Source organism: Tamandua tetradactyla, chromosome 2, assembly GCF_023851605.1.
Source record: "Tamandua tetradactyla isolate mTamTet1 chromosome 2, mTamTet1.pri, whole genome shotgun sequence".
In the NCBI taxonomy this organism is placed as follows: Eukaryota; Metazoa; Chordata; class Mammalia; order Pilosa; family Myrmecophagidae; genus Tamandua; species Tamandua tetradactyla.
Window position 1 is genome coordinate 216495677 of NC_135328.1, and position 22721 is coordinate 216518397.

Here is a 22721-nt window from a genome sequence, read left to right on the forward strand (position 1 = left end):
AAAATCAAAACCATTCCGCCCACCTCTTCTTGGTTTTCTTTTGCTAGACCAACGGGAATTACTACCTGCTTCGAGCAGTCCCCTCAGGGGGTATGTGAAATTCCATCCCTAAAGTCAGTCTTTGCTGTAGTTCAGGAGAACCTAGGCAGATCTCATCAGGGCCTACAAAGAGTAAAGGTGTGTGTGTGAAGTCTTCTGTCCTCAATGAAACAACACGAGAGAAGAATGAAATCCGCGCGGGGTGCACGCGGGCGTGCGGCACGCCGGAAGCGTGAGCTACAATGAAAAGTGAATCTGTCCTTCGGCTCCGTGCGTGGGATCCTCCACGCCCGCCCGACGCCGCGAGGTGAAGGAAACCCAGGTCACCTTGGCGGCGGCGCGCGCGTGGGGCCCGGCCGGAGCGCAGCGCGCAGGCGCGGACGAGCGCACGTGGACGCGGGCACGCGGCGCTGCGGCTCCCCCACCCCCTCCTCGCAGGCCCCCTCCCCACCCCAGGGTCGCGGCCGCTCAACGTCTCCACGCCGCCGGGGGCTCTCGGGCACCGCGCTCCGGGCCGGGCCGGGCAAGGGGGCGCCGCGAAGGTCATCAGCAAGGGCGTGCGGCGGCGCGGCTACGCCGAGTGCGTGCGGGACTCGGAGTACGTGCCGGAGCCCTCAGCCCTCATGCCCGCCGCCCCGCCCCGCCCCGCCCCGGCGCCACAGACCCCCGCCCCCCTTAGGGGCCCCGGCGGGAGGCGGAAAGGGAGGGCCGCGGAGGTCGGGGGCCCTTCTTGGGGTTTGAGTCTCCCGAGTCCCCAGCCTAGGCCCAAGTCCCCAGGCCTCCCGACCCCCTTCCCCCCTTTCTCAGCCTCAGCGCAGGCCATAGTCCCGCCCCTCTCCCCGAGGAGGGGGCAGAGGGCACGATTGACGGAGCACTTGGCCAATGGCGAGGCGGCGCGTAGGGGGCAGGCCCGGGAAGGCGGGAAGTGGGCGGAGCTCCGGGCTGGCAGGAAGTCGGGGCGGCGGCGGGGAGAGGACCCCGGGCAGTCGGCGCGTGCAGATCTCGCCTGCTGACCCTGCTGCGGTGTTTGCAGCCCTCTCGGCTTCTCCCTCGGCATCGTCCCTCGTTCACGAGACCCGGCGGCCAGGTAAGGACCCCGGGGAAGGCCGCGGGCGAGCGCTCGGCAGGTGGAGCGTGGGTTTCTTCGCCAGGTCCCCTCCGCGGCGTGCCCGTGGGCGCGGGCGTGGACCGGAGGGCTGGACGGTTCCCGGGCAGGCGAGAGGTGCGGGCCGACGCGTGAAGATGAGTTGCTTGGAGGGTCGGGGGAGAACAGGCGACCGTCTAGTCCAGCGGGCTGGGGAGGAAAGGGAGCCTCTCTGTCAGGAGCCAAGTAAAGGGGTTAGTTAGAGGGGAGAAATGCAGGCTTCGCCAGGATTTTTAATTAAATAATTAAAGCCAGGCCCTGCCTAAAACGGGGGAGGGGTCTGGGAAACAGATGACCCGCTAGCTGCGGCCCCCTCCCCCACCAGCAGCCTCTGTCCCCCGCTGGTGGCTCCCGGCCTGTAGGTCAGCGGCGTGCTGTCCAGCCCATCGCTGCTCCGAAATCAGACAGCTCGTGTAGCTTAAGAGGGTACTTTTTTTTTTTACAGTAATTGATTTTCTTCTGTCGAAAGAAGCCCCCATTTTTAAGAATCCCTGCCTACCTAGGATAAATCCCACTTGATCATGGTGCATAATTATTATTTTTTTTTTTTAATTTTTTAAGAAGTTATAGGTTTGCAGAAAAATCCTGCAGAGCTGCCATCTGTAGCCCCAGTCAGTAACACCAAGAAGGGGCTTCTTTATTTTTTATTTATTTATTTATTTTTAATCAAAGGGCCGAAGAGCCGTTGAGTCATTGAGGAACCGGCCAGGAGACTCTGCCTAAGTCAGGCAGGATCTGCTTCCCACCTCTCTGCCGGCCACCCCCACTCCGGTACTGGCTGACATAAAAAGGAAGTATTTTGAAAACGCTTCCTGTTGGCTTCTCCCCGGCCATGTGGTCGCCTGGTTGCCTTGCCTCAGGCCCCTCGGGACCCCTCCTCCCCGTTAAGTTCAAACCAAGCCCCGTGAAGAGCGATCCTGGGAGGCGGTGTAATCAGATCAACCCTCTCCCAGTCTGTGCTCCCTAAAGTTTCATTACTTTTAAAAAATAGCTATCTACCAATTTTTTTTGTGGGGTGCTTGGGCACAGCAGGCGAGCATTCTACAGTTAGCTATCAAATTTAAAGACACACTTGAGTTGATTATGTTTTATGTCACTAAATGAAACGAAAAATTAGACCTTAGATCTGTGTGCTGTGCCACTGTGTTAAGGATGTATTTAAAAGTATGATTAAAATCTACAGTAGCAAAGGAAATTAGTAGTTGCCTGGGAATGGACTGCAAACCATTAAAGCTGTATAGTTTGTCAAAACTCATCAAACTACACACTTGAAGTGGGTGCACTTTATGGTATGTGAATTATTTCTGAAAGTTGGTTTAAAACAATATGTTTTAACAAATGGGCCTTTTTGGAAGCCAGTGGATAAAAGCTAGATGCCTTTTAATTGACTAATGAATAAACTCCATTATTACATAGAAAGGAAAGCCACAGAAGTGAGTTCAGTGTCTAATTTTGAAACTCAAAATTAAAAAATAAAGATAGGATGCCATGTGCTGCTTCAGAACATTCCAGAGAAGATGTTGGAGGGTAGCCGAGGGAAATAATGGTTTCTGAATGCTAATTTATTTCCTCTCATTCACTTAAATGTCATAACTTGCTGAATTACTTTTTTCTTTGGAGACCCCCTGGGGAAAAAAGTGAGAAAACGGCTTTCTTTGGGCACTTGCTGCAAATCTCTGTTTTTTTTTTTCTTTTAGGTGTTATTTCTCTCAGAATGTTGTAGCAGAAGATAGAATTTTCTATTTACAAATCCCAATAGTTTATAATTAGGTTTTTTTTATTATTATTTTTTTATTAATTAAAGAAAAAAGAAATTAACACAACATTTAGAAATCATTCCATTCTACATATGCAATCAGTAATTCTTAACATCATCACATAGATGGATGATCATCATTTCTTAGTACATTTGCATCAATTTAGGAAAAGAACTAGCAAAACAACAGAAAAAGATATAGAATGTTAATATAGAGAAAAAATAATAATAATAATTTTAAAAGACACAAACATACAAACAAACAAAAAAACTATAGCTCAGATGCAGCTTCATTCAGTGTTTTAAAATAATTACATTACAATTAGGTATTATTGTGCTGTCCATTTTTGAGTTTTTGTATCTAGTCCTGTTGCACAGTAATTAGGTTTTTTAAATGGGCAAAATGGCCTTCGGAAGAAAGGGCCGTGTGTCCCACTACAGGCCGAATGCTGCGGCATTCAAGAGCCCCCAAGCCTGTCACTTCTGAGCTCCAAGCTCAGAATTTCTAACTGAATATCTAACTGCTCCCAACTGAACAGCCTGCTGCTACTTCAAACATAATGAATTAAAAAATTAAGATGAAATTCACAGAACCTAAAATGAGAGACTTTTGAAGTAAACGTTCGGTGGCGTTTAGTACAAGTACAATATCTATCCAAGTCCAAGTGTCAAATTTTTCAATTCACACTATTCAGACACATAAACCAGAGTTTCTCCTGTCCTCTCTGCCCCCTTTCTTCTGCCGTGTCCTAGATGGTTTCTGTTCAGCCTTCATGTCCAGCCTTTGCCTTCAGGGCTTGACTAAGTCCCTTTCTGTTGCCATGGCAACCTTGTTAACTAACGACAACCCGGTTTAGAAGTCCTTCCTTCAGTCGTGCTGCATGCTGTCACCACCCTTGTCTTTCTGTTTGGATTTGGTTTCTCCTTGGCACCCCGATCTTTATGCTTTCTCTGCTCTGGTTAGAGGATGACACCTTACATGGGGTTTAAGGTCTTTTGAAGCTGGGGCCAACCTATTTTTAGAATCAGTTCCCACTGCTTTTCAGCAGACTTATTTTCCACTCCAGCCGGTCTTCATACGCCCCATACTGAGTCCAGGACAGATTCCTTCTAGTCCAGGCAGACTTGCACGTCATCTGTCAATGAACGAGTCGAGGGAACGTTACGGTTTATGGAAAATATAAACTGTATTTTCCCCACAGAAGTTCATCATGTCTATTCTCAAGATCATCGCCAGAGAGATCTTTGACTCTCGTGGAAATCCCACCGTCGAGGTTGATCTCTTCACCTCAAAAGGTATGTGCCGTCCGTGTTTCTGTTGTTCTATCTACCACATTCCTTTTTGAAAACCTTGTTAAAATGGTAGACCTTAAGCAAAAAAATAAGTGCTGATAAAAAACTTTCCTTTTCCATCTAACGTGCTGGTACGTTGTGGTTTCTGCCATGAGTGGGAGTTTGTAAGACGTGGAGCCCTTGACTGGCTGCTGCTTGGTATTTAAACAGAGCCCACGTTGGCCCCTGGGCCCCTGAAGCAGGGAGAGAAGTTGAGACCTTGCTCCTAAAAGGTCCCATCACTGGTCAGTTGCTTCACACTTGTGCCCAAGTAAGCAGATATGCTGTGACAAAATGATCTCCTTTGATAAGGACAGAGATGAGGGAAATCTGAACAAGTGTAAATATAACACAGCACTCTTAACCTTTATTTCCAGAAATCAGTCTTAGGCCAAGGCCAAGAAGCAGAGACAATTTTTACTTTTGGGTATTGGGAAAACCACAGACTCACTCATAATTTTGCTGACTGAGAAAAGAAGAGGATGGAGACTGTTAAAATCTCCTCCCCTTTTTATTACTTTTAAGAAGAAAATTGGGTCCCTGTGTAGCTCTGTGTTGTCTCAGCCGTTTTAAATTGGGCATGGTGGGTGAGGGTGGAAAGGAGCTGCAGGAGAAATCACCCAGGCCTGCCCGTCAGAGCTGAGTCACAGTGAGTCACAAGCCTCCAGCCCGTCCTGCTGTCCCTTCCCTATTCTAGAGGGATCCTAAACTTTATGGGCACTGTGCGTCCGCCAGGCTGTTGTGCCCCTGGCTGCAGCTGCAGCGAGCACACCCAGCATACGCCTCACGGCTAGTATTGGAGGTTCTCATAGGGTGCTGCTTAGTCAGAGGGTGGAACTCTTCGCTTGGAAATTAGTAGAACTTTAAACAAAAGCCTGAAGCTAAAAGGTTTTGGGGAGGCGATCACAGTTAAATTAAATATTTTATTTGAAACAGTTTAAATCACTAAAATTAGCAGTATTTTAAAATTCAACTTAATGGAACTTCCTCTTGTCTGTCTTGATCCTCTTTAAAAACTTGAAGTGATGGGATGCTTAAGCTCTTTCATCACATCTTCGCCAGCCCCATGCCTGATGGGAACATGACAAGCTGGTGCATGTTTCAGGAAGAATGTCCCACGTAACACATACAGTCACTGCATGATGGCATGGGTGCACGAGCGGGTCACCTAACTGAAATGCCTGGTTGGCTTCTTTCCCTGCCCATTCACCTTCACATCCCCACACTCACCAGTTGTTCACATAGCTGAGCTGGAGGAAATTCCTTGCAATTTAGAGTAGGCTGCCCAAACTTCAACTCCCTTAAACCTGTCTGTAACCAGAGCACTGCAGCACCTTTCTCAGTCTCACCTGTCCTTGTGCCTTCTCCAAGGGTCACCATTTTTATGGTCCACATTTATAGGTTTAGCCTGATGGCTGGTTTCTGCATAACTGCATGATTTACTGTTTCCCAGTGTTATTAAACTTTACTTTTTTTATTGTCTTTATTCCTTTTCCCCTTACCCTATCCTGTTTTCAGTCTTCTTATTGTGTGGGGAACCCCCAAAATAACATTTCACACTGTCCCAGTTGAAGGAAATGAGCTGCAGAGACGTGTTTAGGACTGGAAACTTTTAGTACATGTGGTGTAGACACATTCAGGACTGGAAAACTGGCAGTCTCGTTTTTGTTTTTATTTTTAAAACATTTATATTGTGAAGTACAGCATGTGTGCAGAAAACTGATCAATTCCAAGATACAGTTTTCAAGTAGTTAATAGAGCAAATTTCGAAGTATAATATGGGTTATGGTTCCACAATTTCAGGTATTTCCTTCTAGCTATTCTGATACACTAGAGACTTAATGAGAAATATCAATATTGTGATTAAGTAGTCATACTCATTTGTTAAGTACTATCTTCTCTGTTATAACTCCTCCCTCTCATTTGAACCTTTTCCCATTCTTCAGGGGTATTTGGGCAATGAACCTTCTTTTTCCTGTTGAAAAGGGATATCGACATTATGGAGTAATGGAATGCAACTAGTTGCTGTTCTTGGAGAGACTGGTGCCTCTGGGTTACAAGGCTTTTCTGGCAAAGGAACAAGCTGGAGGTTTTAAATTTCTAAAAAATAAACTTGTGAAAATTTTATAGACCCTGACAGCGTAGGTATTTTAGGGTTTTTAGGAATGCTCTTGGTTGGGGTTTGGCAGACTGGCAATTTGCAATATCTAGCTGAAATTTGCATGTGAGTAGCCTCCAAAATAGCCTCTTGACTCTGTTTAAAGTCTCTTAGCCACAGATACCCTTTTTTATTACATTTCTTTTCCCCCTTTTGGTCACAAGGCCACTGTCAGTCCCACGATGTGGCAGTCTCATTTCAAAGGTCTTTCAGGGTGACCTGGAACCTCACATTCTGAACTGACTGTCCCAGCCACACGTAGTTATTAGTCCCTTGAAATGTGCTATGTCCAGGTTAAGATGTGCTGTAGCTATAAAATATACATTGAATTTTGAAGATAATGTATCTTCAAATTGAAAAATGCAATGAAAAGTGTCTCATAATATGTGTTGAAAGGTAATATTTTAGATGAATTGGGTTAAATACAGTAATTTCCCCTGTTCGTTTTAAAACTTAGCTGTTGGAAGCACTACTCTGGCATGGCTGGCCTCGTAAATCCCCCCAGTGGCTCTCGTATTTCTGTTCAGCGGCACTACTCAAGTGGCCAACGGGCTGGGCCAGATGCAAGCACCAGCTGTGAGCTTGCTAGGGATGCAGACTCCCAGGCCACGTGTGTCAGGGTCTGCGTTTTAACAAGAACCTCAGTGACATGTCCAACAGTCTAGTTTGGAAAGCGCTGCTCTTGAAGCATTTTCTCTAAGCTAGAGAAATTCATCAGCTTTGTAAGGTGGTCTGCATTGAGAAAGCAGAATGAGAAACACGGCAAAGGCTGAACAAACAGATGGCGAACATTTGAGTCCCCTGTTTGGTAGAAGGAAGTGAGGGTGTTTCCTAAGGGTGGAACCATGTGTGAGTGGGCGAGGGACAGGCGTGCACTAGAGCTGACTTTCCTTCTCCTCCTCCCCATCCAGGGCTCTTCAGAGCTGCTGTGCCCAGTGGTGCCTCCACTGGTATCTATGAGGCCCTCGAGCTCCGGGACAACGACAAGACACGCTACATGGGGAAAGGTAGAGGCGCCCACAGTCCACCTCCACGGCGGCAGTGCAACGTACTCCATGCCTCCTGCCCGTTCTCCTGGCCTTCCCCGGCCCGCGTCCCTCTCAGGGTGTGGGTGGGGGCTGTTCCTTGGTCCAAAAGGGCGGTGGAGAGCACGGGCGCCAGCACACAAGCGAGCCGGGAAAGTTGGCTGAACGTGTCCAGCGTTCTGAGCCGCTCACCTCAGGGCTGAGGAGCTCATACTGTCGCAGTGTGTCTCCACTCGCCTTCGTGTTGGCTTCACGATCAGACCAGCAACCTAAGAATGAGAGGAGGTCCTGCAGCTAATACTCAAGAAAGGCCCTCCCTCCCCACCCCCCGGGGGTCCATGGGTGTTCAGACCATCAGCCCTCTTGGAGGATCTAGTCTGAAAGTAAAGTAACTAAGGAGGGTCTCAGGAATGGCCACCCATGGATCTGTCCATTTGGTTTGATCTTTCTGTGGACCGCTTCCCAGAAGCAGTACTCTGACAAAGCTGGCCTCTTCCTATATTCTAATTGACTCTTTCGTGTGTTTGCAATTTTCACCTTTCTCTAGATAGAGCCTGTATGTCTGAAATACAGAAAAGCAGACAGGGCTGGAGCTGCTTTCCCGATGGGGCACTGTCACTCCCAGGGGGAGAAAATTGGTTCTTAATAGGCAGAGGCAAAATATCTTACATGTAATGTGCCTGTGGGAGCGAGTACGAAGAAAGTTTGAAAAGGCTGGGGGAGAGGTTGGCAGTGCTAAAGAGTGAGGAACACTGGGCTGGGGTCAGTGTGTATGTGCACGGAAGGCGACGGAAGAAGAGCACCCAGGTGTGGGCTCGCCCCTCCTGCAGCGTGTGTAACCGGACGCTGTCTCAGTGGGACCATGCTGTGCCTTGGTTGTGATCCGTGCTCGGGAAATAACTCTTATCAAGGGTTGAACTCGTGGTCCCCGAACTATTCGCCCCTGCCGTCCTGTTACCTTTCTTTCTCTCCCTTAGTCTCCTTCCTAACCAGTTCTCTTCTGAGTCTTTCTTTTTTTCTCCTGTCAATCTCGGCTGGTCAGGTGTCTCCAGGCCTGTTAAGTATATTAGTGAGTTCCTGGCACCAGCCTTGTGCACCCAGGTAATGCCTTGGGCATCGTGCAGCCCTGCAGCTGGGGCTTCCAGTGCATGGTCCTGCAAACTAACCTTCCTCTAGACACTGTGAGGTGGTTGCTCTGTGCTTGGCTCTAACCCTTTGGGGTCCTTGGTAAGAGCGCTCAGACTGGGCCAGAAAAGTCCTCGATTCTGGAGGGAAGAGGGGATGGGGATTGTAGGAGGGGTCCCTGGAAGTCTGCTGGTGGGCTTCTGCATATCTAGGTTAACTTCTCAGTTCTCTCCAGCAATGCTGCTCAAGCCTTGTTATTTAATTCATGTCAGTAATTTGATTTGATTGTTCCTTCTAGGTGTCTCAAAGGCTGTTGAGCACATCAATAAAACTATTGCGCCTGCCCTGGTTAGCAAGGTAGGAGCCTTCCTGGTAACCCTGTAGACCAGTGCCGTCCCAGCATCGCCCAGCTCAGTGGGCTTTCTCCTTTACTGAAGAGCTTATTCTGAGAGCTAAAGAAGTCGATGGGATTCCCTGACAAATGCATGAGAACAACCTCACCTTTCCTAACCCACCCTCTGCCTGCATGTCCAGGTCTAATAATGCATGGAGTCGGGTTGGGGTCAGGGAGGCTGTCTCAGAGCCCCGAGTCACACCTCCCACCATCTTGCCCTTTGGGAAATTAAGAGTGAAAAGGTTTTAAGCACAAACCTCTTAAGGGAGATGGAGTTAAGTATCCAGGGTGACTGATTCTCAGTCTTGATGAGCTGTAGAGTTATTTACTGTATTCTTACTGACTTTTAAAAAGTCTTAATTGGACCATCAGCATGTCAAACAATTAAAAGTGAAGCTGGTGTCCTTGAAGTAGGGCTGGGAGACCTGCCAACCCTCCCTGCTTAGCGGTTTTTAGGGCCGCCATTATTCCCTTTGGCCCCACCCTCCGTCGCTCCTGTGGCGCTTCCCCAGAGGGGACCAATTCTAAAACCCTTGCTTAGAGAAGCTCACTCAGGTTCCAGTCACAGCACATCCTCCACCTCTGTGTTCATATCTGGTTCCGCCACCTCCTGGAGTCACTGATGGTGGATGAGAGCCTCAGCCCTCCCCTCCCCGGCTTATCTTACCCTGGCCTGGAGCTGTGTGATTGACCCCGGCCCCAGTCGTCTCCAGGACAGATTCTTCCTTAGCCACAAGCCCTCTCAGCCATCCTCCTGGGGCTGGTGCACACTGCTGCCTTGTGCCGCTGGACCTTACACGCGTGACTAGTGGAGTGAGTTGGTTCCCCTTGCCTTTTTTTCCCCTTGGGGCAACAGACTTCACCGCAACTCTTGGTGAGGCTTGGCCTCTGGAGTCACCTACTCTGGTGACTGCTTACCCTTTCCAGTGATTCCTTATCAAAAAGGCAAAGACACCAAATTGTTAACATGGGACAGTAGGGGTTATGGAGCATTTTCTTTACACATTTTCATTTTTCTGTAAAACAGTATATAAAAAATAAGGCAGTGTTAGGATTAGATTATAAAATTCTAAAAGTAATGCTTATTTTTATTTAAAAATTCACTTTTTGAGCCTGTTTTCAAGACTGATAACACCAGTGTTATAGTCTCACCAAAAATACTCATTTTTATCAGTCATCAAACACTGCTAATTGATTTTTGACCACTTGGAAAAATCACATCTTCCATCAGAGATGAAGGTTTGCTGTCATTAAGGACGGCCGAGAAAGTCAGTGGCATTGCCTGTTGTGAGAGGTACAGCTTATGTTTATTGCCACAGAAGTCACATTACTTAGGGGAATGTTTTATCTAGGATGTGCCACAAGTTTTGTTTTCTTATAGGGAAACTTTGGACTCCCACCTTAAACTAATCTCCTTTGTGACCGAAGGAGCATTTCATCCATATAATTTTGTGGTTGGCTTCCTGGTACTGGAACAAATGCCTGATACCATCACAGCAGATAAAGGCAGTTTTCCCTTTTTTGTCTGTAAAACAGTCATATACCCAGAGCTGACTTTGACCTCCCAAAGATGACAGTTTTCTAGATTTCAGGACAGATGTGCAAAGGTTATGCATGGAGTGACTGTTTCCCTCCCAAGAAGCTTATCTTCTCTCTCCCTTGCAGAAACTGAACGTCGTGGAACAGGAGAAGATTGACAAACTGATGATAGAGATGGACGGAACTGAAAATAAATGTGAGTGACCTGAGAGGGGGGTTTGCCAGGGAAGACTCTCCTGAAGGCTTTTAAAAAATTAATTTAGGAAGAGGATATGTATTCCTTAGAGGTGAACTAAATGGCAGCCTGTGGACATCAGTTCCTTTGCTTTACCTTAACAAATCACGTTTTTTAATGTCAGGAACATAACCAAGTGACAGCAGCATGTCTGTGGGGTTACGCAAAACAAGTTTACTCTTTGTACCAGCCAGTTTCTGGAACGTGTGATAGTTCCATTGACCATATGGCTTTCCTGGAGGAGTTAAAAACAGGCTGGGCTCAAGCGGAATCCTGTTGCATTTGTGATTTGAACAACGAAAGTGAAATATATGAAGAGAGGAAAGGTTCAGAATAGAATCAAAGAGTAGTGCCACTTATGGGAGGAAAGGCTGACAAGAGAAAGGATGGTATGTATGTAACATCTGAATTTGACTCTCCAATTCTATTCTAGCAAAATTTGGTGCAAACGCCATTCTGGGTGTGTCACTTGCTGTCTGCAAGGCAGGAGCTGCGGAGAAGGGGGTCCCCCTGTACCGTCACATTGCTGACCTGGCTGGCAATTCGGAAGTCATCCTGCCAGTTCCCGTGAGTTGCTTATTGTAACTTTAAAGTGAAGAAGAGTGGGAGATGTTAGGGGGAACCTGAGACCTCCTGGGCCTTCCTTTCTTTAATGTAGCACTCACCCAGCTCAGTAGTAAAAAGTGGGCTCTGGAGGGCCCGGCCTGAAACAGGTCTCCTGTCCTTCTGAAAGAGCCCAGAGGTTAGCAGGTGACTTGACTTACCCAGACCCCAGGCCCTTCTTTGGTCATGGGGAATGATGAGCATCAGGGGACCCATGAGCTTGCCAGCACCAGCCGAGATAATGGCCGATGCTCAGAGCAGTGAGCACTTATGATGATTATTACAGCTGTCAAGAGAGACTTGGGGGATGCCTACTGGCCACACCTGGGTTCACCGGCACACCTGTGACAACTTGGGACCTGGGGCCTGGCTGTTGAGTGGGGCTCTGGTGACCGGGCTGTATCTCCTCCTCTGCTCCCCAGGCTTTCAATGTAATCAACGGAGGCTCTCACGCGGGGAATAAGCTTGCCATGCAGGAGTTCATGATCCTCCCAGTCGGCGCAGCCAACTTCCGGGAGGCCATGCGCATCGGGGCGGAGGTTTACCACAACCTGAAGAACGTCATCAAGGAGAAGTACGGGAAGGACGCCACCAACGTGGGGGACGAAGGCGGGTTCGCGCCTAACATCCTGGAGAATAAGGAAGGTACTGTTCTAGCTGGGGTCCCCGCGTCCTGCCAGCCTGTGGCTCTGTCGACCACTCTGTGGGTGCTTCTTCCACAAGACACTGCAAACAGGAACGTGGGGAGTGCAGTGGGAGCCTTGGCTTCATTTTAAACAGTAATGGATTTGGCTTCTGAACAGCCTGATTTGTTTAAACTGGGCGGGTTGGTGTATAGAGAGGTGATTTATTCCTCTCGCCATTCCTGCTTCACCTTGAGAAAGGGAGAGTTTTGAGATCTGCTCAGTAAAGAGAGATAGAGGTTTGGGCTGTGACCGGTAACTGTTTTGGTTAATTCAACTACAGCAGCACTTACGCAGGCTTTTGTTTTGCTTTGTTTCCCTTTGAAACCTTAAGCATAGAGTTAAATGTGAGAGTTGAGTAGAAAGGATAGAAAGTCATGGGGCAGTAATTCACTGCTGAGGTTTTTGTTTCAGAAAAAAAAGTGCTCAAGTGTATTTGTTGCTCTAAAGGGCAACTAGTGAAAGAAAGAAAACCTCTGTCCTCTAGGGGTCAACCGTAAGGAATTGGCCCATGGAAATACTTTCTCGTGGTTCGGCCCCTGGCTTGGGACACTGCGGTCTGGAACAGGAGGCAGGTGACAGGAAGACAGTCCCCATGGGCTGGGCCCTCGCCGACCAAGGTGTCCGTTCTTGGGTCCCGGCCTCAGCTCTCATTAGAACAGCTGGTCCCAGTTGGTCACAGATGGTGTCCTGCCCAGCACAGCTGTTCTCAGGTGCTAAATTGGAGCAACTTGTCAGCCAGGAAACCTTTCCCACTTGGTGTTGCCCGAGGGCCATGAATAGTACTTTCTTGCCTCAGAGGAGAAAATACTGCTTGGAGTTTTGTCAGAACTGCTGGTTTTGACAAAAGGATGATGCCGGACCATCTCTTGTTCTTCCTGTCAGTACTCCACCTGGCAGCCAGGAAAGGGAACTCTTCTCCTTACTACCTGTTTCTAAACTTGTGGCCGCCATGTCTTTACAGCCCTGGAGCTGCTCAAGAACGCCATCGGGAAGGCTGGTTACAGCGACAAGGTTGTGATCGGCATGGACGTTGCCGCCTCCGAGTTCTTCAGGTCTGGGAAGTATGACCTGGACTTTAAGTCTCCTGACGACCCCAGCAGGTACATCTCACCGGACAAACTGGCAGACCTGTACAAGTCCTTCATCAAGGACTACCCAGGTGAGTGCTGCAGAGGCGCCCACCCTTTCCCAGGCCCTGACTTCGGTCTGCACCCTCTGCCTTCCGTGGGAGAGTTTCTGAGGAGTCTCAGGGTTGTTTTCTAGGTGTCAGCACTAGCGTTATGGGGCACGTTGTTGACAGAGCGCCTGCACCTTTTGGTCACTGCTGCAGCCTAGTGGGATGCAGTCTTAGCTCCGCCGTGTGGGGGTGGAACCAGGCCTTGAGAAGCGCGGCCAGTCCCCAGCTGCCCTGACTGCTGTTGCTGAGAGCTGGGTGCTGTGCCTGTGTCAGCGCTCTCAGAGGGACTGTCCCTGCCATTTCGTGAAAGAGCAAATGGAGGCACAGAACATTTTAATACCTTGCCTGACGTATGCTAAATAACTTGGTCCAAGTGTAGCTGATGCTCGGGGCTTCACGCTGCTGAGTTTATAGCTCTCCACATTCTCTCCGGTGCAGAACTCACAACCACCCCGGAGAGCCACGTGTCTCCTGTAACAAAGGCGAGGGTCACAGCCCCACGGGTGCCTTTTGTGCTGTATAGCAGAGTGGGTCTCTAGGGTGCTGTTGTCCAGGGAGAGGAGTCCCGCAGGCAAGGGGGTGAGCCCCTCTGGGCTCTGGTGTTCCTCAGGCCTGAGGGCCGCGCTGATGACACGCGGCTCTCCCTCCAGTGGTGTCTATTGAAGACCCCTTCGACCAGGATGACTGGGAAGCTTGGAAGAATTTCACAGCCAGTGCCGGAATCCAGGTGGTGGGGGATGATCTCACGGTGACCAACCCGAAGCGAATTGCCAAGGCCGTGAGTGAGAAGTCCTGCAACTGCCTCCTGCTCAAAGTGAACCAGATCGGCTCGGTCACCGAGTCCCTTCAGGCGTAAGTCCTGCTCGGAAGAGCTGTTGTCCCCACACCAGAGAGTGTGAATGCACACGAGGTTGGCAGGTATGGGGAGGTCCTGCCGACGCGGGCCCAGAGAGCCCTGGGCTGGCAGGGGCGTTGTGGGGTTGAGCGCCAGGCTTTCAGAGTGACCAGCAGCACCCGGGGGCCCAGCTGCGAGGGAAGACAGGCCCACTTTTACTGGGGAATGTCATTTTCTGAGTGAGTTCTGTGGCCTCATCTGTCAGGCCAGGCTGTCTTCTCAAGGGAGACTGCCCCCACCTTTTAAAACTAGACTAGATCTACAACTACCTTGCTTTGAAATATATTGCTTTTTTGTATGTATGGTATTTTTCACACACACAAAAACTTCTAGCCTCCAGTGTTTTGAAGCAGCTAGAAGGAAAACTCTGGAATAGTGGAGTGGTAGCCCATAACAAATTGAAATCCGTTCTGTAACTACTTGTTGAAGTGTACTTTGAAAATCATTGCTTTTTCCTTCTTTTCTCTGTATATATGTTATAATTAACAATTTAAAAAAAGTTTTTGTTTTTTAAAGAAACAGGGCTGGAGGGCTGAGAAGGTCCTCAGAGGAGGGGTGACTTGTGGCCTGGCCCTTCCCAGCAGTTTTCCCCGAGCCCAGGCGGGTTAGCTGCTGTTGCCTGCCCTGGCTTTGGCTCTCAGCCACTCCCAGGCCTTCCCCACCTGGTGTGCAGCGGCTGCAGGGGGCTTCTCGGGCCTCCATGTCAACAGCCTGGGTCCAGGTCCTTGGTACAAGAAGCTGCTGTCTGTGGCCATGCAGTCATTTGGGCTTGTCCTGCTTCCAGGTGCAAGCTGGCCCAGTCCAACGGGTGGGGCGTCATGGTGTCTCATCGCTCCGGAGAGACCGAAGACACCTTCATCGCCGACCTGGTGGTGGGGCTCTGCACTGGGCAGGTAAAGTGCTGCTTGGTGTCCCTGTGTCTCCTCTCAACCTCCTGGGAAAACAAGCCAGTGTAGCTGGAGGTGGGCCTTCAGCTCCGTCAAGCACTTGGAGGTGGGGGTTGTGCTTGTCTATCCTCTCTCCTTGCTCACCCCCACCCCCACCCCTGCCCAAAAGATTCTGAGTCCATTCTACTAAAAATGTGACCGTTTGTCCTTGCAGATCAAGACAGGTGCACCTTGCCGATCTGAGCGCTTGGCCAAGTACAACCAGCTCCTCAGGTAAAGAGACCCACTTGGTAATGTGGGACCTTAAGTTCAGCTGGGGCAGGTGGGGGTGCCTGGTCCAGCTCCCCAAACCTCCCTAAACCTCCTGCAGGGCAGGGCGGCCTCTGTGCTGCACCATGCTGCCACCTCCTGGTGGGAGAGATGAAAGGGGGCCCCTTGGAACAGTTTAACCATTAACCCTCAGAGCCAGAAGAAGCTTAGTGGGTGTCAAGCAGCGCTCTTGTTTTGTGGATAGAGAAGCTTGCCAAAGAGCTGACGCCAGGGTCTACCCTGCTGGGTGCTGGGAGTGTCCTCCCCCTTTCCCTTCTGGGGTGTCCTCGGGAAGCCCCCAGACACAGTAGACACGCCCTGTGTTAGCTGCTTTTCAAGTCTTTCAGGGAAAAGTAACATCCATTTTTTTTTTAGTTCTCCTACCTTGCCCGTCCTTTTAAACTCTTCTGGGAGTTTTCAGGCATACAAAAAGAAGAAACAGAATGAATCCTTTGTATCTGGAGATGCCAGTTACCAGCATTCCTTCATTGTTTATCTTTATGCCCTCTGGTCTTTTTTTTTTTTTTTGCGGGAGAATTTTTAACTAAATTTCTAGGCAGCTCGTGCTTTTACCTGCAAGTGCTCAGTGTGTATCTTTTCACGTGAAGACTCACCTGGCCACCCCACCTTCCCAGTGCCCAGGATTAGCAGTAATTCTGTAATGCTGACACCACATCAGTTCAGTCCCCCATTGTCTCAAAATGCTCTTGGGACCCAACCATGCATCACATCTTTTTACTCCAGTGAAAAACTCTCCGAGAACTTCCAGTCCTGACATTTCCTGTTTTGTCCTTCAGAAACGTTGGGAGCGGGGGGCACTGTTGGGTGACAGGTTGCAGGGTGAATTGGGTGTGGAGACTGAGAGCTGCTCTGTCCTTGGCAGCTCAGAGACCAGGTGTGGGGGGACAAACTGCAGAGTTCTGGGTTCACTGCTTCTAGGGCGGGGTTGGCCAAGCCTCTGACCAGGGATGTGGACAGGAGAAACCTACTGTGTTGAGATTTGACTGCTCTCTTTTTTTTCTCCCCCTTCCCTTCATCTATCTGCTTCCCAAGAATTGAAGAGGAGCTGGGCAACAAGGCCAAGTTTGCAGGCAGGCAGTTCCGAAACCCCCTAGCCAAGTAAGGGCTGGGCCAATGAGTCCTGCACCCTTCTCACTAGTGAGCTAATTACCCTCCCCCCACCATGTGACACAGGCAGCTGAGGCTTCTCACGGGCGCCTCTGGTTACCTCCCCCTCCCGCCCCGTGGGGTTCTCACTGCTTCCTTAGAACCACTGCAGAAGCCAACCCTGACCGTCTGGAACCTGTTGGAAACCCTGGCTTTGTAGTCATGTCATTGGCCCAAATTGTCATCTTACTCACTTGCTTCCCATTGGGTGTCTGGGCCGTGTGCGCGCGCAGTGTCCTCCCGAGCCCTCCACAAGTAGGCCCCTGGGATTTCGCGTGCAAAATAAAAAGCTTCAGTAACCGTAACATACTGTGTGTGCTTGTCTGTAGTAATAGTCACTGCCAGGAGTCCTTCCGTCTATATCAGTTGTGGTCATGTGGCATTGCAGGAGGGAGCCCACCTGCCAGTCCTGGAGGCTTTGTGTTATGACAAGAATCTTTGGATAAGTCCCTGGAGGGTTAGTTTAAGCAGAAGATGAAGGGTTTATATGGGGGTGGGGCTTGTCAGCAGAGGTTGGTTCAGAACACAGAGGGTCTGAGCTGGCAGCAGGGCCTAGCTTCAGATTCTTAACATCTTCTTTGGGAGAAAGCAATGCAGTGCCACTACAGATTATCTCAAGGAGTGTGGCCCGGTGACCATAGAATTGCCCAAACAAGAGGGGTAAGGGAATAGAGGTGCTGCCTGGGCTAGAAGAGGTCTCCTGTGCCAAAGCAAGTGTATGAAAGGCTGAGGAGAATGTGACTGGGGAGGTGGAAAGGTGCCTTGGAACCCTGATTAAATTCAGTTCCTCTCTCCCACTAGCTCAGGGATAAATGCTCAGGGTCTACATGGTCACTCAGTTGAGTAGCACAGTTACAGACCTTGCATGGCAGGGGGCACAGTTTGAAGAATGCCGAGCATCGGGTGTGAGGCCATCCTTTGATTTAAAAGCAAGAGGTAAAATATTATGGTTACTATCTGCCCCTTAAAAGTTTTTCTCCTCCCTGATGTAATTCAATTTAAATCTCTTGAATTGTTTTGCCTATAATATGGTTTAGGAACCATAAGGTCCTGTTGTGAACATTCTTGTTCATTGTTGCTTATGTCCTGGGATTTTGTTTTGTTCTTAGAGAGATGTGGATTTACAGAAAAATGTAGAAAAGAGAGCCCATGTACCACCCTATTAATACTTTCTATCGATGTGGCACATTTGTTAACAATTGAAGAATATATTACTATAACTGTACTGTTATTGTCTATGGTTAGGCATTCACTGTTTAATCAAAGAAGCAGAACCAGTAAAATTATGTTTGAATGCCCTTATGATTAAGAGATTTATCTTAAGAGGTTGGCTTGTGTGACTAGAGGTTGCCTAAGCAAGTCTGGTATCCATGGGGTACCCAGTCAAGGGAATATGACAAGCAGCAGGATGGAATTCCCCAGGCAGAGCAAAGCTGTCTGGGATGGAATTTATTCTCTTGGGGGAAACCTCAGCCCTGCTTTTAAGACTTTCCAACTGATTCAGTCAGGCCCACCATGGTTATCCAGGATAATCCCTTTGTTTGAAGTCAGCTGATGAGTGGCTTTAATTACATCTGCAAAAGAGCTTCACAGTAATACCAAGATGAGTATATGACTAACGGGACTATAATCAAATTGACATCATAAAGCCTTCATTGTCTACGTCTTGTCAGCTTTTGGTACCCATACACTTTGCCTTAGACCATGCTTTAATCTCAAAAAAACAGTATCAAGGTCTTGCTTTGATTTAACATGATACAACTATCCCATGTATAACAACACACACACTAACCCTTTCCTGGGTTTAATGATTTTCTATCTGAAAATTGATTCTAATGTGGGCCTGGCATTTTAAACATACTTTGGACTACAAATCTGTTTTTTTTTAAATTTTTTTTATTAATTAAAAAAATTAACAGAACATTAAGATACCATTCCATTCTACATATACAATCAGTAATCAATATCATCACATAGTTGCATATTCTTCATTTCTTAGAACATTTGCATCGATTTAGAAAAAGAAATAAAAAGACAACAGAAAAAGAAAGAAAACGATAACAAAAAAAAAGATTATACATACCATACCCCTTACCCCTCGCTTTCATTTACCACTAGCATTTCAAACTGATTATTTTAACATTTGTTCCCCCTATTATTTATTTTTATTCCATATGTTCTACTCTTCTGTTGATATAGTAGCTAAAAGGAGCATCAGACACAAGGTTTTCACAATCACAGAGTCTCATTGTGAAAGCTATATCATTGTTCAATCATCATCAAGAAACATGGCTACTGGAACACAGCACTGCATTTTCAGGCAATTCCCTCCAGCCTCTCCACTACATCTTGAACAACAAGGTGATATCTACTTAATGTGTAAGAATAACCTGCAGGATAACCTCTCAACTCTGTTTGGAATCTCTCAGCCATTGACACTTAGTCTCTTCACTCTTCCCCCTTTTGGTTGAGAAGGTTCTCTCAATGCCTTGATGTTAATTCTCAGCTCATTCTAGGGTTTTCCTCAGTCCCTTGATGCTGAGTCTCAACTTATTCCAAGATCTATGTTCCACGTTGCCAGGAAGGTCCACACCACTGGGAGTCATGTCCCACGCAGAGAGGGGGAGGGTGGTGAGACGGCTCGTTGGGTTGGCTGGAGAGAGAGGCCACATCTGAGCAACAAAAGAGGCTCTCTTGGGGGTGACTCTTAGGCCTAAATTTTAAGTAGACTTGACCTATCCTTTGTTGGGTTAAGTTTCATATGAACAAACCCCAAGACTGGGGGCTCAGCCTGTAGCTTTAGTAATCCACACTGCTTGTGAGAATATCAAGAATTCGACTTGGGGAAGTTGAATTTCTCCCCGCTCTCACCATTCCCCGAAGGGGCTTGCAAATACTTTTCCACTCACTGATCAAATCACTCTGGGATTCATCGGGGCATTACTCTGGACAAACCAACAAAATCTCATGTCCTACCTGAGATTCCAAGTACTTATGACGTTCAAACTATCTACATAAGTTATATTAGGAAATGCTCTAGTCAAAATACAAATTTTGTAACAAACATTTTTTTCTTTAGTCTCACACATAAGGTGACATTTTAAAATATTAATTACCATCTATTTTCAGCACCCTGCAATAATGACATTCCTTTGTTGTTTCTCATGCAAAAACATTTTTAAAATTTGTACATTGTACATTTCACTATTATTGTACACTCTAGGCATTCCTAGATTATACCATCTCGATCTTTAACATCTGTCTTTCTGCAAATTTGTTTTTTAAACAGCTTTGTTGGCACATTAATAATCCAGGCTTTCTATGTCTTCTATCCTTTAATAAAAAAACTAACTTTGTTATTGTAAATGCTTTTCCATGTTACATGCATTTCTCATCTGTAGTGTCTTCCATTCTCCGAATTCCTGGACCTCTGACAGAACAAAAATCAGTTGGTGAAAGCCTTCCCCTGAGGCCAGGAACAAGATAAGGATGCCTGCTTTCACTGCTCCTATTCAACATTGTATTGGAAATCCTGGCCAGAGCAATTAAGCAAGAAAAAAAATAAAAGGCATCCAAATTGAAATGCCTCATGACATGATCCTATATGAGAAAATCCCGAAGAACCCACAAAGAAACTAGAACCAATAAATGAATCTAGCAGAGCTGCAGGCTGCAAGGTTGTACTCCAAAATCAGTTTTGTCTCTATGTGCCAAATGGAAAATTAAAAACGGAAATTTTTAATGGAAATTAAAAAAACAATTTCATTCACAGTATCTTGTGAAAGAATAAAATACCCAGGAATAAATTTAAACAAGGAAATGAAGGATTATACATGGAAAACTATAAAGCATTGCTGAAAGAAATAAAAGGCAAGACATCCCATGTTCACAGGTAGGAAGATTTAATATTAATGTGATGTCAATATTACCCAAAGCAGTCGATCCACAGACTCAATATAATACCTACAAAAATCCCAGCAGCCTTTTTTTGCAGGAATGGAAAAGTTGATCCTCAAATTTATGTGGGATCACAAGGGGCCCTAAATAGCCAAATCAGTTTTGCAAAGGAAGAAGAAAATTAGAGGAATCCCATTTCCTGATTTCAAAACTACAAAGCCAAAGTATTCAAATCAGTGTGGTGTTGGCCTTAAGAAAGACATACAGACCGATGGAATGGAATCAAGAGTTCAGAAATAAACCCACACATCCATGGCCAACTGATTTTTGACATGCATGCCAAATCCACTCAGTGGGGAAAGAACAATCTCTTCAACAAATAATGTTGGGAAAACTGGATATCCAGTTGCAAAGAGTGCTGTTGGGCCTCTACCTCACACCACATACAAAAATGAACTTGAAATGGATCAAAGACCTAAAGGTAAGGGCAGAAACCATAAAACTAGAAGAAAATATGGGGGTGGAGATGGGGGAACCTTCCTAACTTTGGATTTGGTATTGATTTCTTAGATGACACCAAAAGTATGAGCCAGAAAAAATAGATAAATTGACTTTGTCAAAATTAAAAACTAGTACTTCAAAGGACACTATTAAACAAATTCAGAGAACCCACAGAATGGAGGGAAAAATTGCAAACCATATATCTAACTAAGGATTTAATGTTCAAAATATATAAAGAACTGTTCAAATTCAACAATAAAAAAACAGCCCCCTCCCCCCCCAAAATGGGCAAAGGACTTTAGTATAGACATTTCTCTAAAGAAAATATATGAATGGCAGAAAAACACATGAAAAGATGCTCAACATCTTTTGGGTCACCAGGGAAATGCTAGTCAAAACCACAGTGAGATACCACCTCAAGTTCATTAGGATTCGTTAAAATGGCTATTATTTAAAAAACAGAATATAATAAGTGTTGGTGAGGATGTGGAGAAAAAGGAACACTCACTGTTGTTGGTGGCACTGTAGAGGGGTATACAGCCACTGTTGGAAATCAGTTTGGCGGTTCCTCAGAAAATTGAAAATAGAATTACCATGCGGCCCAGTAGTCCCATGGTAACTCCTTGGTATAAACTCAAAAGCAGGAACTCGAACAGATCCTTTCACACCAATGATCTTAGTGGCATTATTCACAACAGCCAAAAAGTGGAAGCAACCCAACTGTCCATCAGTGGATGAATGAATACAGAAAATGGGGTATATCCATGCAGTGGAATATTATTCAGCCGTCAAAAGGAATGAAGTTCTGATATATGCTACAACATGGATGAATCTTAGAAACATTATATTGAGTGAAATAAGCCATACACAAAAGGACAAATATGGTATCATCTTGTTTAAATGAATTATTTAGAAGAAGCAAACTTCACAGGGACAGATGGCAGTTCATAGGTTACCAGAGGCCGGGGTGAGGGGGCAGGGCAGGATGAGGGAGTTTTAGCTTCGTGGTGATAGTAACACAAGTTAATGTTTGAAGTGATGAAAAAGTAGGGTTAATGGATATCAGTGATGGTAGCACAATATTGTAAATATTATTAATATTACTGAGTTGTACCCTTGAATGTAGTTAAAATGAGAAATTTCGTGCTATGTATTTGTTGCTTCAGTAGAAATTTAAAATGAAATATATATATATCAGTTGAAAGTTTGAAGCAGGGGTTCTCAAACTTGGCCATACACCAACATTAGAATCTCCTGGGCAGATTTTTAAACTCGCATTGCCCAGGCCTCACTCCAAATCAATTAAATCAGAATCTCTTGGGTTGGTCCCCCCAAATCAGTATTTATTAAAGCCCCGCTGCTGACTCCATTAAGCAGCTGAGCTTGAGAACTGAATGAATTGGAGGGTTGTGTGGCCCAGGCAGGGCTAGAATGCCAGGTTTTCAAGAAGACAGTGGGAAGCAGCCAGGCTGCCCTGGAAAGACCCCAAGCCCTGCTAATTTTCTTTTTTAGGAATGCATCTGGCAGCTGAATGCTGTCCACGCAGTCCCCAGAGCTGCTCCGTGTCGCAAGGAGGGGCCTGCTGCTTGGCTGTGAGTTCAGGCTGGAGCCCGTGGCTGGTGGATGCAGCCAGGTCTGCTTTCCTTCTGAAAGCAGCAGGGAGCTGCATGCCTGTCTCAGCTCGCCCCAACTGCAGGCAGAGCCGTGTAGTGGCCAAGAGCACAACAGACCACCTGGGTTCGAATTCCCACCCTCCCACTTACCAGCTGGGCTTCGGTTTCTCCATCTCTAAAACTGGGAACGTAATATGATAGCACTGCTTCATATTTTTGTTTTTGTTTTAGTTAGAGAA

The 22721-nt window shown here is 47.0% G+C and overlaps 1 protein-coding gene across 3 annotated transcripts; it reads left to right on the forward strand.

Moving 5' to 3' along the window:
• The first annotated feature begins 503 nt into the window (after nt 1-503).
• On the forward strand, nt 504-16776 carry ENO1 (enolase 1). 3 transcript variants are annotated; one of them, XM_077151405.1, is made up of 13 exons: nt 504-637; nt 1073-1126; nt 4142-4235; nt 7341-7436; nt 8878-8936; nt 10639-10708; nt 11181-11314; nt 11773-11995; nt 12998-13195; nt 13864-14065; nt 14893-15001; nt 15210-15268; nt 16358-16776. In XM_077151405.1, the coding sequence occupies exons 3-13, from the start codon at nt 4151-4153 to the stop codon at nt 16425-16427; spliced, it is 1305 nt and encodes a 434-aa protein (XP_077007520.1). In that variant the 5' UTR covers nt 504-637; nt 1073-1126; nt 4142-4150; the 3' UTR covers nt 16428-16776. The 3 variants fall into 3 exon arrangements, with proteins under 3 accessions (XP_077007520.1, XP_077007521.1, XP_077007522.1); XM_077151406.1 differs by lacking the exons at nt 504-637; nt 8878-8936 and adding an exon at nt 8497-8555 and having other exon boundaries at nt 968-1126; XM_077151407.1 differs by lacking the exons at nt 504-637; nt 1073-1126 and adding an exon at nt 6218-6360 and having other exon boundaries at nt 4155-4235.
• The last annotated feature ends 5945 nt before the right edge of the window (nt 16777-22721 follow it).

Excerpts from the sequence above, each read along its gene's own strand:
- ENO1 (XM_077151405.1), top strand. The coding sequence starts at position 4,151 with ATGTCTATTCTCAAGATCATCGCCAGAGAGATCTTTGACTCTCGTGGA. Across the intron at positions 4,236-7,340 it reads TGATCTCTTCACCTCAAAAG|GGCTCTTCAGAGCTGCTGTG; the intron begins GTATGTGCCGTC and ends CTCCCCATCCAG. Across the intron at positions 15,002-15,209 it reads TGGGGCTCTGCACTGGGCAG|ATCAAGACAGGTGCACCTTG; the intron begins GTAAAGTGCTGC and ends TTGTCCTTGCAG.